The following is a 16840-nucleotide window of genomic DNA, read 5'->3' as shown; positions in this document are numbered from 1 at the left end:
TTGAGAGGGACCCGAATCCCTGGTGCCTGGCCCTGACTGCTTGCTCAGCTCTGTGGAATTTGCAAAGCTTTACCTCAAGATCTTGGTAACTGCAGCTCACCAAGGGCCTGGCGCTTTACAGGGCCCGGCTCTTTACACGTGGACACTATGGTGAGAAGTTATACTCCCATTTACTGATGCGTTAACTGAGCTGCTGAGATGCTACCTTATCCAGGGTAACCAACTACCATGTTTCTCCGAAAATAAGACTGGGTCTTATATTAATTTTTGCTCCAAAAGATGCATTAGGGCTTATGTTCAGGGGATGTCCTCCTGAAAAATCACGCTAGGACTTATTTTTCAGTTAGGTCTTATTTTCCGGGAAACATGGTGGTAGAGCTGACCCTGAGCAGTGCAGGGAGCGGAGTTAGAGGAGCCAACCATCCTTGCAGTTGAAATCCACGAATAACAAATCAGCCCCCTGCATATGTGGATTCCCAGCCACAGATCAAAAATACGTAATCATCATTGGCGGAGCTTAAAGCTAAGTTCTGCCTCTGTGAAACTTGCCACCACTCTGGTTGCCTTTCTCCTCCTGAAGGGCAATTTCTGCTGCTTCTTAGCCAACCCCTTGAAGTTGGTCAGCCATGCCCTCAGGGGCACCAACCATGTCCTGTCACCCAAGGTTGGGGGGTAGGGGGCACCACATCCTGTCATCCAGGGCTGTGTTGGGGGCATCAGGCTTAGGACTGAGTGAAGGAGTGCTGTGGAGGCTGGACCCTTCCTACCTGGGGCCACACATCAGCCTTGTTTACATCTTAGAGAAAGGTGGAAGTTGCTCCTCTGCAGGGATGCTGCAGCCCACAGCTCTCCTGCAGCGCCTCCTGGCAACGGGAGGCCTCGGGAGTTCCAGTAACTTCCAGAAGAGACTGTTGATGCTTCTCCCAGATCTTCCTAACACTCCCATTTCCAACAAAATGTACCAAGAAGGAACGGCACTCCAGGAGTCCTACCCGAGTCCCCCATTCCTCAACTTCCCCCACAAAAGCCCGTTCATAAACGTCCCCCAGAAGCCCAAAGAACGCCTCATGCCACAGAGTTCCCACAGCCCGCACAGCGGCCCGGCACAGCGCATGAGACAAATTTCCTCGCGTCAACCCCTTGCCAAGGCTCGTAGTGACAACGGCCGAAGGACAGCCCTGCGCGCCTGCACCGCACCCGACCTAGACCTGGTGCAAGCACACAAGCGGACACGCGCATGTGCACACTGGCCCTCGAACCCGCCCCCTGGAGACGCCGGGCGTCGCTAACGACCGGTGCTGGCTGCGCGGGGGCCCTTCCGGAAGAAAAGTGCCTGGGTACCCGGAGCGGGTGAGGTGACCTCGGGGAGAGAGAACACTCAACTCTGGTTCTCCACTATCGGGCTGAACTCTCCCTGCCCCCACTCTCGCCCGCGGGGTGCCCTCAGCTCACCCGGCCTGAAGCCCGCAGATGGCCCCAGTCTTGGCTCCCACATTTCGCATGGCGGGGTAGTACCTGCGGAAGGTCCTCCACCCCCACACATTTGAGCCAGACCTGTGCCTCCTCTCCTGCCACAGTCACTGTCTGCAAACTGGCCCAGAGGCTTGGGTTTGCGAGTAAGGGGAGGCGGGAGGGTGGAGAGGGGACCTTAAGAAGGAGGAAGAGAAATGTGGGGCGTCCCGTAGGGTAGGTCGTGGAGGAGAGCAGCCCTAAGCCCGGGGACCCAGTCTTCTCAGGAAGGCTGATCCCCCACCCCCCACCCCAGCTCCTGCGGGCTGCACCCTCCTGCAGGTCCAGAAGCTTCCGCACCTTTTTCCCTCCCACAGTGGGGCTGGTTTCCCTTGGTTACCGAGGAGAAGCTCGGGCCTCATCACCCTAGGCGGGTTGGGGGAGGGACTCGCTGGCCTTTGGAGATGAGCTTCCCCGCTGGGGTGTCTGAGCTGAAGGTAGGGATGAGGGGTGAAGAGAAAAGCCGCCGGTCCTTTTTAAGACAACAGACTTAAGTGGACAGGAGTGGGAGGAGGGCCAGGCCCAGGGCCCTGAGCAGGGTGTTTGTTTCACTCCCCAGTGACCAAGCAGGCTGGGCCTGGACCCCGACAGAGAAACTTTTTTTTCCTTCTTTTATGATTCCACAAATGGGGAATTCCCAAATGGGAACTTGGTAGTGACCTGGCCTGAGGTAGGATCTGACATGATGGGCATGAAAGAGATCAGAGAAATGTAGACAGAAGCCCAAGGCCCTGAGGACAGATGCCCGAGATGAAGGAGAGGCTGGCTGAGAAGGCGTGGGAAGCACCAGAGAAGTGGGTGGAGTGCTGGGGCGCTGGGGGGCGCTGTGCCAGGTAGCCCATGGTTGTGTCCAGGGGCAGAGGTGCTGGTGGGCCTAAAGAAGGCCCGAGGCTTCAGCTTCTCGGTTCAGAAGAGGGAGGTGAGGACAACTGAGGACCAGGGGTGTGATGAGCAAAAAGGGGAGAGGGCTTCCTCCAGCATCTTCAACTTTCCCATTTGGGCAGGTGGGAGGAGCCTCTGCCCAAAGCGGTTACCTGGGAACTTGAGGAGGATGCAAAAGGTCTGAGACCTCCTCTGAGAGGACGGAATGTGTAAGAGATTCAAGCATTGAATCCTAGGTCTGTGAGGAACAGGGAGGGCAGTGTGAGATGTGGGGCAGGAGAGCACAGCTCTGCAGGATTCTCCTGGGTCCCATGGGGCCTCGCGCAGAAGGATACAGGCCGCAATCCAGGTCTGTGGAAGGACCCTGTACCTGGCAGTGATTTAGGGGGTAAGGGAGACTGGATTGTTTAGGTCAGCACCAAACGGGGACCGCCAGGCTCCACACTGGTGATGAGACGAGAGCGCTCATGAGCTGGAGAAATTGAGAGGTCCACGGGGAAAGTGTTGTGAACAACGAGCCTGGGGCATTTAGGCAGCAACCCCAACATCTCACTAGTTCTCATGCTTTTGTGCACAGAAGTAAGAGAGGACTTCGAACAGACATCCGCTGAAACCTCAGCTTATCCACTTACTAGCTATGTGACACTTAGCAAGTTACCGGTACTGAAGCTTTCCTTATTTGTGAGATGGGGATAATAGTGTTAAAACAACAATAATAATCCTCCACAATAAATCTGAAGATTTAATAAACGTAGGAAGGTCAGGCATCTAACGTCTTCATACAAGATCGGACCCGTATCTTGAGTGCTGGCTCTGCGCCCAGCACTATATGAAATGTCTCACACACATTAGCTCCTTAATCCTCTAGATAATCCTATGAAGTAGGTACCATTAAGAAATGGAGGCTTACTGGGGTTAAATCTGATGGGGTCTCTCAGATGCTAGGGAGCAGAATGGAGATTCGACCTCAGGCAGCGTAACTCCCGGGTCCTGAGCCAGCTGCTACACTGCCTCGTGCTGTGCACATGCAACAAAGGGCCTAGAAGTCAATAAATTGCAGCTCTATCTAGGCAAGGATATGGTTCCCAGAACACTTGTCCACGGATACTTGTCCAAGGATATGGTTCCCAGAATACTTGTGTCCACCGGACACAAGCCATCAAAACTAAGGACAATCCTGGCCAAACTGGGAGCATCTTATCACTTTATATTACCTGTGCAGGGCATGTAGAGAGCAGACCTTAAGACCTAATCCTTTGAGGTGTGGCCTGAATCTGACTTCAGGACCCTGGACCCTGGTCCTGAGGACTCAGGGTGGGGACCTGGAGGGGAGGAGGATTGGCCTTCCCCCCGGGATTGTGGTCCTGGGGTAGATTGGCCTCATGCTGGAGACATAGCATGTGAAGCTCAACAGGCCCATGAGACAGGTGCCAGGCGATGAAAGGTCACTGAGCATGCCCCTCTCCCCCATCTCAGAGCATGTCCCCCTTAGATGAGGACACCAGGTGGTGGCAGGAGAGGCACTCACTGCCGTTGGCCCCAACCTTCTCCCTGGAATGTCAGGGAGGATTCCTGCCCCGAAGGACTAGAGTCCTGAACGTGCTTCCAGCCTTCAAATTCTGGGATTCTCTGACTGCCCAGTGCGTTCCCCAGGGAGAGAAGGCTCCAGAGCGGAAGGCGACGGCTCTGCCACTTCTGGGGCTGCCCTCTATGGGCCCTTGGGGGCTGTATGGGTGAGGCCCCTGGATAATGTATGTCTACCCATCCCTGCAGGCTTCCAGGAAGGATTTTGCCACCTACTACCACTCTCAGCTGAAGACTGGTGATGCCCAGGCCAGACTAAGGCCACCCTGTGAGGTAGCTCTTCTGCCTTCTCGTCTCCTGTGGGCCCTCCCCACTCTCTCCCCACTCAGTGGTACATTCTCCTTCCCCCCTTCCCAGCTTGGTTTTTGGATCTGAAACTTATTCACACTGAGGCATGGATGACTGATTAAAGGATATGGATATATATATATATATATATTTCATTTCTGTACACTTAAACTGTTAGAATAATATATCAAATGACTTCCAAATTATTTTAGTTTGCTACATTAGCGTCAGTATATGTTTCATAATTTACTACGTTTGACCTAAAATGAGATGCATTTTTAAACAGCAGTTCAAGGTTACCATCTGAATATATACACACCTGTGTAATATTAAGATTTCATTTCATCAAGGAGGAAAGTGCATTTTAATGTAACAGGGATGAAAGCCTTATGTTAGGAGCCTGACATTCCCACGGTGGGGTGCCAAGGCCTGGTTGCCCTCCCAGCCTGGAAGGCCCTCCCTGACAGGTCCTCTCTGTGTGAAGATAGGACTCCTACTTTCCAGGGAACATGCTTTCTTCTTTCCAAGTGGGGAGTAGGAAAGTGTGGGGAGGGGGACACACCAAATGACTGTGAAGAGCAGTGCACTGTACTTAGAGGCAGGAGTCTGCCCTCAGGGCCCGGCCCCACCCCTCCTAATGTCCTAGGGCTAGTCAGTTCCTAGGGCTAATCTTGTCCTCAGTTTCTTCATCCATAGAATGGGGCTAAGAAGCCTGCCCTGCTTTCATTGTGGAGTTAGTTCTGAAAGGAGCTTGTAAGTGTTAAGTGCTGAGCTGTAAGTTGCCGATACTGACCTATGGCTGGAGAGATGGGAGTTGAGACCGGAAGTTCAGGATGGTCAAGACAGGAAGAGGCCACAGGAGTTAGAGGTCAGGCCCTGTGCATAATAGTCTGAGGACCTTTGGCCCTTCTCGGCCATCCCCTTGAACTATTTCATCTACTGATTGAGTAGCTTACCCATAATTTCATTCACCAAACAGTGAGCATATCAAAATGGTCAGGACCCTTTGGTCAGAAAGGGGCAGAAATCCAACTCAGCGTCAGCAAAAAGGACTCATCGGAAGACGCCCAGTTAGGTCTCAGAGTCGAAGGAACCGCGGAGGAACCAGGCAGTTCTGGGGCCTCAGGCACTAGGAATGGGGACTGAAGGTAGCCCGTGCTCTCTGTCCACCTCTCATTCCTGCTGGTCTGCACCAGGCTTCTTCCTCCTGCTGCAGACAGGAAGGAAGGGAAACTGCTGCCAGCAGCAGGGGATCTGAATCCTTCAAGGACAGATGTCCTCTGTCTACCTCCAAGGACTCTGATTGGCTTGCATCAGGTGGCCAGCCTAAACCAATCACTCTGACTGATACAGGACACTTCTATTGGCCAGAATTTATTATCAGAAGGGGGTGGGGCAGCCCAAAACACCAGCTACTTCACCTAAAGCAGACCTGACGTTGGCTAGGAGCTAAAGACCAAAATGAGTAGGAAACAGTCCCTGCACCCCAAGGAGCTCACAGTCTAGTGTGGGTGTGGGGAGAAAGTAGTCATTCCGATCATTGCAGTGACACAGGTTCTGGGGCTCTGATAAAGGGAGGGATTGTTTGGGGGTGGGAGTGGGGGACAAGAAAGGCTGAAAAGCTTCAGAGAGGAAGAGGTGCTTGATGAGCTCAAAAGGACCCTCGCTTCCTTGGCTGAGAAGGTAGAAAAGGCATTCCAAGCAGAGGGGATGGCATGAGCAAAGGCTGGGCAGCATAAACTAGCCTGAGGTATTCCAGATGCAAAGAGGAGTTTATTTCAAACAGAGCATCCAGCCACGGAGTACCTTCCGTATTGAGTGGAGGAAGCTGGGCTGTACCCAGCGAGCGGCGGTGAGCCTGCCAGGGCAGCCGTGGGAAGGCTTGATGTGAGGGGACTGGCTACACCGGATGACAGACCCAGGAGCTAGCTGTATGGCTGAAGTTACGATCCAGGCAGACCATGAGGCCCTGAGCTAAGGCAGCAGCAGGAGGGAGACCACGGGCTGCTGGGGTGGGAGGCAGAACTGAGACACTCCAACAGTAACCATATGTGGGGGGCCTGAAGAAGAGCGGTGAGTCCCCAGCTTCTGGTTTAGGCACCGTGGTGCCCCTGGCCAAGGTCGGGAGCCAGGAGAAGCAGCTTGGGGGAAGCACTGAGTTCTCTTGGGGGGCAGTTGAGTTTGAGGGAACTGGGAGGCCAGTGGACCCGAGTCTGCAGCTCAGAGGAGAGGTGAGAGCTGCCATCCATTAACAGAAGTGAGGCAGGGTGACGACCTCCTACAACAGAACCCTGAGGAACCGCAAATGCGCGGCGCAAGCAGAGTGAGGGGAGCCTGTGCTGGAGACTGAGAGAATGATCAGCGCAGGGAAGAGAGCCCAGAGGGTGGCAGGCTTGTGGTGGTGGAGAGGGCAGGGGTCAGGCGCACGACCTGCCAGGGAGGGACCCCACGTCACATCATCTTCCTAACGTGAATAACAGCAAGGCAATGAGCTGGTCTTGCTCGTATCCTTTTAAATGTACTTTGTGTTATATATTATTCGTTTTTAATAATAGATTTTTTTTAAAAAATTGGAACCAAAGTTCTCCTTAGAAGAATCCTCCGTGTTCGATAATAATTTGTGTCCCAAAAATACTTTTTGAAAAATCAAGAAGTTCTTAAGTGAAAATGATCAACTCTGTCTGACCTTATTATGAGGTTAATGGTTTCAACATTTGCCTTACAAATGACATCAGACCTGGGGCCATGGAGGTTTCTATAAACATCACGGGACAGTAGGGGCTCTCTATACCAACCGTGCATGTGGAGCCCACGGAGGGACGCTTTGCCCCTTCCTCTCAAAGAGATGGCTCTGGGCTCTGGGACCCACCCCGTTTCAAGTCCGGCAGTGTCCCGCTCAGAGGTGGCCTGCAGGCTCCAAACAGCAGCAAGAGCAATTAGGACCAGACCTCGGGAGGAGATGCCAGGTCCTGAGACAGTGAGGCATTAGGCAGTGGGGCTGGGCCCGCCCCGCTTCAGAGGGTGCCCCCCTGGCCCCAGATGAGGTTGCCCAACATGTGGCCTCCCGGGAGGAAGGAAAGGCATCATCTACCAGGATGGTGAGGGCTGACAGTACTTTGTGTAATGCCTGGAGAGCCAGCTCCAGGGCAACACATGCCAGTCACCTGGGGCTTCCCCTGCCAGGCTGGGTCCCACTCCCTTGGGTGTGGCCCTCATGTTTCTTGGGCTGCATGTGGGACTGAGGAGAACACAGACGTGTTTCAGGCCAGGACTTTGGAGGGAGCCCAGGGGCGGAGCTAGCAGGGACAGGGCCAGCCAGCTGTCTCTACCGTCTTCTCTTGCCCAGAAGGCTGGGCCTACCTGTCCTTCCATCCAGCCCTGAACACCACCACCGCCACCTTGCTCCTCACATCTCCCGTGGAGATAGGGAAGGGTCTCGCTCGAAGATATCATCTCAGGTCAGCACTGAAGAAGCAGGTGTCCAGGTATCCTCTCGCCAGCCTGGGACCCCTGTCCTTAATGCCTTCATCCTCCACATACCCCCTCCAGTACTCTCCAAATATCATCAATATTATTCAAATATTATTTCAGAGAAACCTCCACAACAGCCTGCATACATAGGAACATAATAGTATCCCATTTTACAGATAAGCAAACCGAAGCTCAGCTAGGTTAAGGAACTTGGCCAAAAGTCACACAGCAAGTCACTAGCAAAGCCAGAAATACGAAGTCATCTGACACCTCTAAGAGCACCCCCACCCCATACAGCCACACCCTATGAGGAGCCATGAGTCAGAGGGCACCAGTTGGTGATTCCACAATGCAAAACAGTCTGTGAATTTGCATTTGATTTGCATACAGTGTCACAAATGCAGAGATATCTTCCATACACTGCCCTCTTCTTTCTCTCTCCCTCTCTTTCTCTGACACACACACACACACACACACACACACACACACACACACAGCCAGGCTCTTCCTCCTTGAGATGCCTGGCAGGCTGGGGAGCACCATCTGGTCCCCTCCATCTGCCAAGGACACCTTCGCTGGTTCAGAGTGTTCCTTCCCACGGGTCACTACACAGGACCCAGAGTCAGGGAGCAAATCTGAGGGGAAACTACCTGAAGGAGGAACTTCATGCCGGGCAACCCCATTGCTGCTGCAGTCTCGGGGCAGGAATGGACAAAGGGGAGGGGCCCCAGCCCCTTCCCCCCCATACACCCTCTATCTTTGGTCTTCAGCCCCAGATTTCGCTGCCGTTTTGCCTCCCACAACTTCCCGCTGCTGTCTGGAATGCAGGGAGGCTGGGAAAACTAGAAGGAAGACTAGGATGGGGAGACTGAAGGGAAGGCGCCCAGAGTTTGAGCCCTCACAGGGGAGGAGGAGAAGGTGCTGGCACCCGGACGAGGCATGGGTCTGGATGGCCCTCTCCTTATTCTCTCAGCCTGCCCTGTCCAACATAGTAGCCACCAGCTACTTCAGATTCTGAAGGCTTAGTATGAGAAATATATATAAAATATCTCAGTAACTTTTATATTGATGATGTATTTAAATGATGCTATTTTGGACATATTGGGTTTAAATATAAAATTAGTTTCACCTGTTTCTCTCTACTTTTCAATGTGACTACTAGAAAATTTCAGGTAGTGTATGCGGCTTGCCTTTGGGCTTGCTTTCTATTTCTGTTGGCCAGTGCTATTCCCAATCCATCCTCTGCGCCAGGAAGTTTCTGTTCTGTAAAATATTTAGAGCAGGGAGCTGTTTTGAACGAAATAGTTCTTTAGTATACCTCAGTCTTTTGGCAATAGACACCTCCCCAGCCCTCACCCTCAGAGGGGCAATATGATGTAATGGTTAGAGTGAAGTTGATAGACTGTGTTGAAGTCCATTTTTTGTTATTTTTAAGCTGTCTTGATCTTGAGCAAGTCAGCTAACCTCTCTGTGCTTCATTTTTCACATCAGAAAAATAGGAATAACACAAGGGCCTTTCTCAAAAAACCTTTTGTGAGGATTAAATGAGTTAATATGCATACTAAAAAAATGTCCATCATACAGCCATTACTGGTAATTACTAGGCAGTTATCGCATAAAATTTGGGGCTGTCCCTTGCTACAGTCTCATGTGTGGAAGTATACTATGCCTCTTTGAGTGCATTCACTCCTTCCAATTGTCTTATTGGTAACTGTTATCCTCATTTCACAGAGGAGGCATCTGAAACTCAGAGAGGTTCAGTAACTTGCCGAAGGCCACACAGCTAATCAGTGGGATACCTGGACCTGCTCTACTCCAGAGACTGTCCCTTAAGCACCACTCTGTGCTACCTCTCTTGGTAAATGCCCACTGAGACCCTCCAAAGTAACACTTCTACGCACCCCTCTGGCTCCAGGTGCCCACCAGCCGGTCACCAGTATGCAGGAATCCCTAGCAACACCAGCACCCTCAACTCCCAGCCTGTCCTTCATGTCCATCCAGGACCAACCCTCCACTACAGGTGAAGTTTTGAGCTCAAGTCCACAGCTCTCAAAGCCCTCAGTCCCACCCCCTGTGAAGTCCAGGGGCCCGAATTCTGGGGCTGGTGCACGTTGGATGCGCAGGATTATCGCCGAGGATGCTGAGTGGTCACTGGCCATTGTGCCCCTGCTCACAGAGCTCTGCATTCAGAACATTGTCAAGAACTTCCAGAGTGAGTCTGTCCCTGCCTGAGGCAGGAGGGAGAAGGCCAGGACGGGGCAGGGCGGGTGGGGACTGCCTGGAGGAGGGGCCTTAGACGCTAGGCCCTGGGGCAGCCGCTGCCCTCTCACTCAGCATCCTTATCTCCACTCAACATTTCTTTTCACCCCTGCGGCCGGGAGAGTTTCTCCTGCTATCCCTACTTCCAGGCCCCACCAGACTTACTCCCACACTGTGCCCTGCATGCCTATGCCCTCTTCTCACCTTTCCCACTCTCTCCAGCAAAACCCAGCCCAAACCCTATCTACCTCCTCCTCCAGAAAGCCCTCCTTGGTTGATCAACCGCCATTCGCTTGGGGTCTTCCATGGCATGTATAGGTTCTTGGATGTTCTGCACTCTGTGCCCTGTGTATGTTCAAACCTTTCAGAGATGAGTTGCCAGCCTCTTTCACTGGATGGGGAGCTCTCTGAGGACAGGGCTCTCATTTTGTCTTCAGCACCTATCACCACCTGACCTACAATATATTTGCTTGATTTGTGTATTGTCTGCCTTCCCTCATAAGAGGGAGCGCCTTCCTCTGTTTTGTTCACTCTTATACCCTCAGCACTTCGAACAGCGTCTGGCACATAGTAAGTGCTCAAATTTTTGTTTGTTTATTTTGAAATGAAAGAATCAAATCAAATTGGGAACCTCTGAAGTCAGGGATTGTCTCCACCATCAGACTAAGTGATGACCGAGGGCTGGACCTGAGGTTCTTCCTCAGCCTGGGAGCTCCCTGAAACCAGATGCTAAGATATCAGCCTTCAGGCATGGAACACCCGAAAGCCAGGCGCTGTGTCAGCCCCTCAGACTGAGCCTCCCTCAGAGTATAGTCTGTCTGCTCTCTCACACTGGGACTCCCTGAGGGTAGCGGAGGGTATTCCCTGTCGTTGGTGCCCCCAGGCAGGCCCAGCCCCACGTCACCCTTCCGTCCCCAACTCAGCGACTCCTGCTTGCCTTCCTCTGTTCCCAAAGACAACCCCATCCTGACGCAGCTGCTCCCAGAGCACCAGCAGAAGGTCCTGAACTACCTGTCTCCTGACCTGCCACTGGCTGTGACCGCCAACCTGATCCACGACGAGAGCTACTGGCGCCGCTGCTGCATGCATCGCTGGCCTGTGTGCCACGTGGACAGCCACGGCGGCAGCTGGAAGTGTATGTTCTTCGAGCGGCACCTGGAGAACCTGCTGAAGCACTTCATCCCAGGCACCACGGACCCCGCGGTGATCCTGGACCTGCTGCCGCTCTGCAGGAACTACGTGCACAGGCTGCGTGTGGATCAGTTCCTTCCGCCCGTGCGTCTGCCTCCCCCGCCGCGGAGTGAGTACCAGTCCGACTCCGGCAGCGAGGGAGAGACGGAGGAGCCCACCAGGGACCACTACCAGCTGAATGACCTGGTGGCTGGCCTGAGCCAGTTGGAGGAGCTGGACCTGGTGTACCGTGTCAAGGACTGTGGCATGAATTTCGAGTGGAACCTCTTCCTCTTCACCTACCGTGACTGCCACTCCCTGGCGGCTACCATCAAGGCATGCCACACTCTCAAGGTACCATCCGCCCCCAGCCTTCCTCCATGTCCCAATCTCAGCGTCTCTCAGATTCCCTGCCCCCTCCTCTTCCTCGGCCATCGTCATGTTTCTCCTCCTACTTCCATATTCGTTGACCAAGCGTCGTTTTTATGCACGCTGCACCCAGGTGGGTTCTGGGGATGCTGAGATGAACAAGGCACTGCCCTCCCCAGTTCACCAGCCATTTATTCATCCAACGAACATCTGCGCTCCAGGCCCTGTCCTAGGTGCTGAAGACAGCATTGAGCAAAATTATACCATTTGTGCCCTGTGGAGCTAACTGTCTAGTGCGATGAAAGGCACTCATCAGCAATCATATGAATGTAAAATTGCAACGAGGGTAGCGTTGCCAGATTTAGCAAGTGAAAAAAAAAACAGGATGTCCAATGAAATTTGAATTCCAGACATACATCAAATAATTGTTTAGTATAAGTATGTCCCGAATATTCTGGTTGGAAGAGGAAGAGCCCGCCAGGAAATCAGAGAAGAACAGGGGACAAGGTATTGTGTCACCAAGCCAAGGGAGGGCTGTGTTTCAAGAAGAGGGAGTAAGCAGCACTGGGGTGGATGGGGATGGAACTTAGACTGGATTTAGCAAACGTGGAAGTCCTTGAAGGGGTGCTATGTCAGTGGAGTGCCAGGAGAGAGGCCAGAGGGGAGTGGTTTATGTAGAGAGAGGGAAAGGAGGAAACAGGATGACTGCAGTCAACTTTTTCAAGAACTTGGCTGTGAAGGGAGAGAAAGGTAGAATAGTCAATAGGTGAGGGGTTCGGGTTTTCTTATGAAGAAACTTCCATGTGTTTAAAACCAATGTAAAGTTCCATCCAATTGCAAGAAAGGGGTTGTGTACAGAACAGAGGCACACATTCATTGACCAAGAAAGGTTCCTGAGAAGGCGGGAGAGGGCAGGTGGCTCTGGGCAGAAGGAGAGTGGATGTGGTGGGTAGCATTGGGTTTGTGTTTGGTATTAGGAAAATAAGTGGTTCCCATTCAATGGCTGGGGAGATGAGGGGAGATTTACTTGCTGAAAGGAGGCTGCAGGGTGGCCCCTGAAGTTTGAGGAGGTTGGAGAAAGTTGAAATGGTTGTTGTAGATTATGAGAAAGTATGTCGGCCAGAGAAACAGAGTTGAATTTGCACACAGCATTGAGGGCCTAGTGGTGGTTCCGGTGAAACCAACCAGTCCTGTCGTGTGACGTTTTTCATCATGTCAGTTGCCTGGGCACAGACCTGCAGAACATAGAGAGAGGGCTGGATCCAGGGTCAGAGCTTTGCCAGATAGATGTGATGAAAAGACAAGAAGGGCTAAGAGGAATGTAAAGAAAGGAGAGGACCGAAGGATAGGGAGAGAGTGGAGAGGCCAGCCACTCCGAGGTCTCAAGGAAGAGGGAGGAGTGGAACTAGTCAGTGAGAAGGAAAGGAAACGGGGCGCCCATCCCCCACATCCAGTGTTAGTTCCACCCCTTTCTTTTCTCTTTTTTCCCCAACCCATCCATTCCCTGGTTCTCACCCTTCCCACTTTCTGTCTCGTTCTTACCTTGGCAATCTCCTTCAAAAAGTTCCTCTCTTTGCCACGGTTGATCTTAGCCAGCTGAGGAGGGTGCAGTGAGGGGCTACAGACCTGGATTCGAAACCTGCCTCCACAGCTTAATCCCAACGTGACTCTGGGTAAATGAGGTGTCTACTCTAAGCCTGTATTTTTTTTTTATTTGTGAAATAAAGAGAACTCGTTCTACCGCATTGGGATGCTGAGGGTGAGAGATAATGGTTATGGAATGTTCTAGCAGCATGCCCAGGACACAGTAATTTCTCAAGAAATGGTAGCCTTTTCTGCCTACTACCTACCACCAATTCGGCACCCCTCTGCCATGCTAGGTAGGCCTTACCCAGCCAGGTGACCACCACAGGGTGAGCAGAAGCTCAGGCCTCCCTGTGGCTCCCCCCTCTACCTGCAGAAGGAAGGTAGGCAGGCAGGTTATCCCTGGCTGCCAGGTGCTGGAGACCCCTTTCCTGCCCACAGGTCTTCAGGTTGACCCGAAGCAAGGTGGACGACGACAAGGCACGCATCCTCATCCGCAGCCTCCTGGACCACCCGGCCCTCGAGGAGCTGGACCTGTCACACAACCTCATTGGGGACCGTGGTGTGCGCGCGGCCGCCAAGCTGCTGAGCCACAGCCGCCTGCGTGTGCTCAACCTGGCCAACAACCAGGTGCGGGCACCCGGTGCCCAGACACTGGCTCATGCCCTGGCACACAACACCAGCCTCCTTTCCCTCAACCTGCGCCTCAATTGCATAGAGGACGAAGGCGGCCAGGCACTTGCCCACGCCTTGCAGACCAACAAGTGCCTCACCACGCTGCACCTTGGCGGCAACGAGCTGTCGGAGCCCACGGCCACGCTGCTCTCCCAGGTGCTGTCCGTCAACACCACGCTCACCAGCATCAACCTGTCCTGCAACCACATAGGACTGGTGAGCCACAGCTTCTGGGGGCCTTGCGGGTGGACATGGAAGCCAACCGTCAGGGGGTATTGACAGGGTGATTGCTAAGATCACAGGCGTTGCCTGGTTCAAACCCCAGCTCTGCCACTTAGCACTTGATTAAGTTCCTTAACCTTTTGGGGCCTCCACTGTCTCCTCTGTAAAGTGGGGATAATAATAGTATCTACTTCTAAGGGTTCTCACTAGAAGGATTAAATGAGTTACACGTGTGGCTTAAACAAGAGGAGTATCCGTTATGTCCCATAATCAGAAGCCCCAAGGTACGGGGTTCTGGGGTGGGAAAATTCCTTGGCTCCATGCCTCTGCTCTGGCCACTCCAGCCTCGTGTCCTGGGGCCTCTCTGGTACCCCTCACGTGGTCCCAAGGTGACTGCTGCAGCCACCTGGGACCATGCTCTGAGGCCGAAAAGGGGAGAACACTCCCTCTTTTGTTCTCTTTTTGGAATGAGGAAAATCTTCCCAGAAGCCATTCCCTCCAAACTTCCTCTTCACATCTCATTAGCCAAGTTTGTCTCACGTGCCCATGGCTGAACGGAGGGAATGCAATTACCATCATTGCCATAGAGCCATGTTTTTCAAACCATTGCAGTTGAAAAATCAATTTCGTGAGTCTTGAGCACCCTTTTTTCTTATGGAACAGGATAGAAGGAGATAAGATAGGAAGGCATAGAATAGAAAATGCCAGTGTGCTGCACAAATAGGTTACGTACTGTTCTGTAAAATTTTTGTTCCAGTCACATCTCTATATAAATGTGTGTGTGTGTGTGTGTGTGTGATCCTGGTAGGGATGTAAAATGATCCCTTCCTTTGTACTCCTCTCCCAGGATGGTGGGAAGCAGCTCTTGGAAGGCATGTCAGACAACAGGACTCTGCTGGAGTTTGACTTGCGCCTGTCTGATGTGGCCCAGGAGAGCGAGTACCTCATTGGACAGGCTCTCTGTGCCAATCGTGAAGCAGCCCGCCAGAGGGGCTTGAATGCCAGCCACTTCATGTCCCCACTCACTGCCAAGGGCCCTGAGAACCCTTCAAGATAAGATGAGGGCTAGAGCTGGGCAGTAACCAGACCTGGGTCGGTACCCCAGCCCTATTCCTCATTTCACGCCCCCACCATGCCTGCGGCAGAGGGATGGGGGAGGGGGAGACCATGAAAATCCTTAGGGTGTGATCAAGCGGTCTGTGGATAAAGATATGGGGAGGGGAAGGGCCCTTAGATGGGGGACAAGGGGATGAAGTGGGACCCAGCCCTCTACCCAGGGAGAGGGACCCCCTAAAACAACTGACTTCTTCCAGGTAGAGGGAAAAGCAGAGGGACTGTGCCTGCCCAGGTCTCCCACAGGGTCCCCATCTCTATGACTCTCCCCCCACACCCTACAGCAGAGCTTTGTCTAGATCTTCCACCTTCATCCCTGCAGATGCTACCTCCCTATTGCTTGACTCTGCTTAAGGGACCCAGTTCTACAGGCCATGCCATCCCCTCATCCTCTCTCCCAGCCTGGGAAGGGGGAAACAGTGGTGACGGGAAGGGCTCAGACCCAGGGGTCTCCCCCGAGAGCTTCTCGTGGGAGGAGGAGTTGGTGGTGGAAGTGCCACACAGGGAAGGGAAGTCAGTGAGTCATCCACAACTTTATTATCCAGTTTCATTTGTACAATCTTTGCGCTTGGAAATCCATGACAGAAAGGCCACAGTGTGATGCACCCAATTGACAGAGACCTGTCTTTTCCCCAGCCAGGCCCAACCCACCCCGCAAGCCCTTGTCCCCAGGAGCCATCCAGGTCCCCTCCACCATCACTCCGTGGCTGCCCACTCTGGCGCCACACCCACCCTGGAATCACATCAACCCATGAGGCCACAAGAGGATCTGCCTGATGGATTCAGGCCAAGCCCCATGTCCCATCCTCCACAGGCTGAGGGACCCAGAACCTCCATATCTGTGTTTCCAAAGGGTTGGTCGTGGGCTGCAATCACAGCCTAGGGGTGCCTGCTCTCTGGGGACTCCTTCCAACAAGGAAGCACTGAGCAGAGCACCGAAGGGGGCTTGGGAGTGACTGCCGAGTGTGTGCCTGTCCGGGCAACCTAGAGTCTGTCTGTGCCTGATACCCTCTGACAGTTCCAGAGTGCAAATGTGTAGGTGTGAGGGCGAGTGTGTGAGTGTGTGTATACATAGCCACAGCTGCTAGCAGAGGTTCTAATTAGAGAAACAAGAACATTCGGTGTAAAGTTTAATTTTAGAGATTAATTAATTTTCTGGTTTTCCTTTTCCCTGGCAATCAATAAAGCTACCAAAGAAATAGACCAAAGAATTGGTTTCTCTCTAAGTCTGTGCGTGTGTGGGGTGGGAGGTGAGGCTGTCTGAGAACACCTAGGCAGAAATGGTTAATACAGGCAAAAATAATAAGGCCCCCCTCCCTTCCCCTTCTCCCAGCTCAGGATCTATCTCAGAAAGGGCCTGAGGGAGAAGGAGCTGAGTTCCTCCCTCTATGGAGCCAGGAGGTGTCCAGCCTGCCCCCACGCAAGGGCAAGACGTCCAGGTGCCATCTGGCCAAGAACTGGGGCCTGAGGCCACAGCTCACCATCTGTACCTCACAGATGTCCGTGCAAAGAGGGGTGCTCCAACCGCCAGGCCCCCGAGGAGCACAGACTCGGGGTCTAGGAGGGTTCAGTGTTGGCAGGCAGGTGGGCACTGCTGCCCAGGGAATCCTAAAGGGCAGCTGTTCCCTCTTACCCAAGCCTCCCCTTCTTCGGCCTCCTCTCCCTTCCCATTCAGCCACCTCCACAGGAAAATAAAGCTCAACTCCGATGGTCC

At 53.1% G+C, this 16840-nt stretch overlaps 1 protein-coding gene across 8 annotated transcripts; it reads left to right on the top strand.

Moving 5' to 3' along the window:
- The first annotated feature begins 1215 nt into the window (after positions 1-1215).
- On the top strand, positions 1216-15099 carry TCTE1 (t-complex-associated-testis-expressed 1). Of its 8 annotated transcripts, none has more exons than XM_033102490.1 (6): positions 1227-1350; positions 4165-4248; positions 9650-9754; positions 10949-11517; positions 13558-14007; positions 14861-15099. In XM_033102490.1, exons 3-6 carry the CDS (start codon positions 9673-9675, stop codon positions 15068-15070), a joined length of 1311 nt encoding a protein of 436 aa, XP_032958381.1. In that variant the 5' UTR covers positions 1227-1350; positions 4165-4248; positions 9650-9672; the 3' UTR covers positions 15071-15099. The 8 variants fall into 8 exon arrangements, with proteins under 8 accessions (XP_032958376.1, XP_032958381.1, XP_032958374.1 ...); XM_033102483.1 differs by having other exon boundaries at positions 9650-9946; XM_033102484.1 differs by having other exon boundaries at positions 9466-9946.
- Positions 15100-16840: the final 1741 nt, after the last annotated feature.

This window comes from Rhinolophus ferrumequinum, chromosome 3 (assembly GCF_004115265.2).
Source record: "Rhinolophus ferrumequinum isolate MPI-CBG mRhiFer1 chromosome 3, mRhiFer1_v1.p, whole genome shotgun sequence".
In the NCBI taxonomy this organism is placed as follows: Eukaryota; Metazoa; Chordata; class Mammalia; order Chiroptera; family Rhinolophidae; genus Rhinolophus; species Rhinolophus ferrumequinum.
This window is presented reverse-complemented; position numbering and strand designations above follow the sequence as displayed.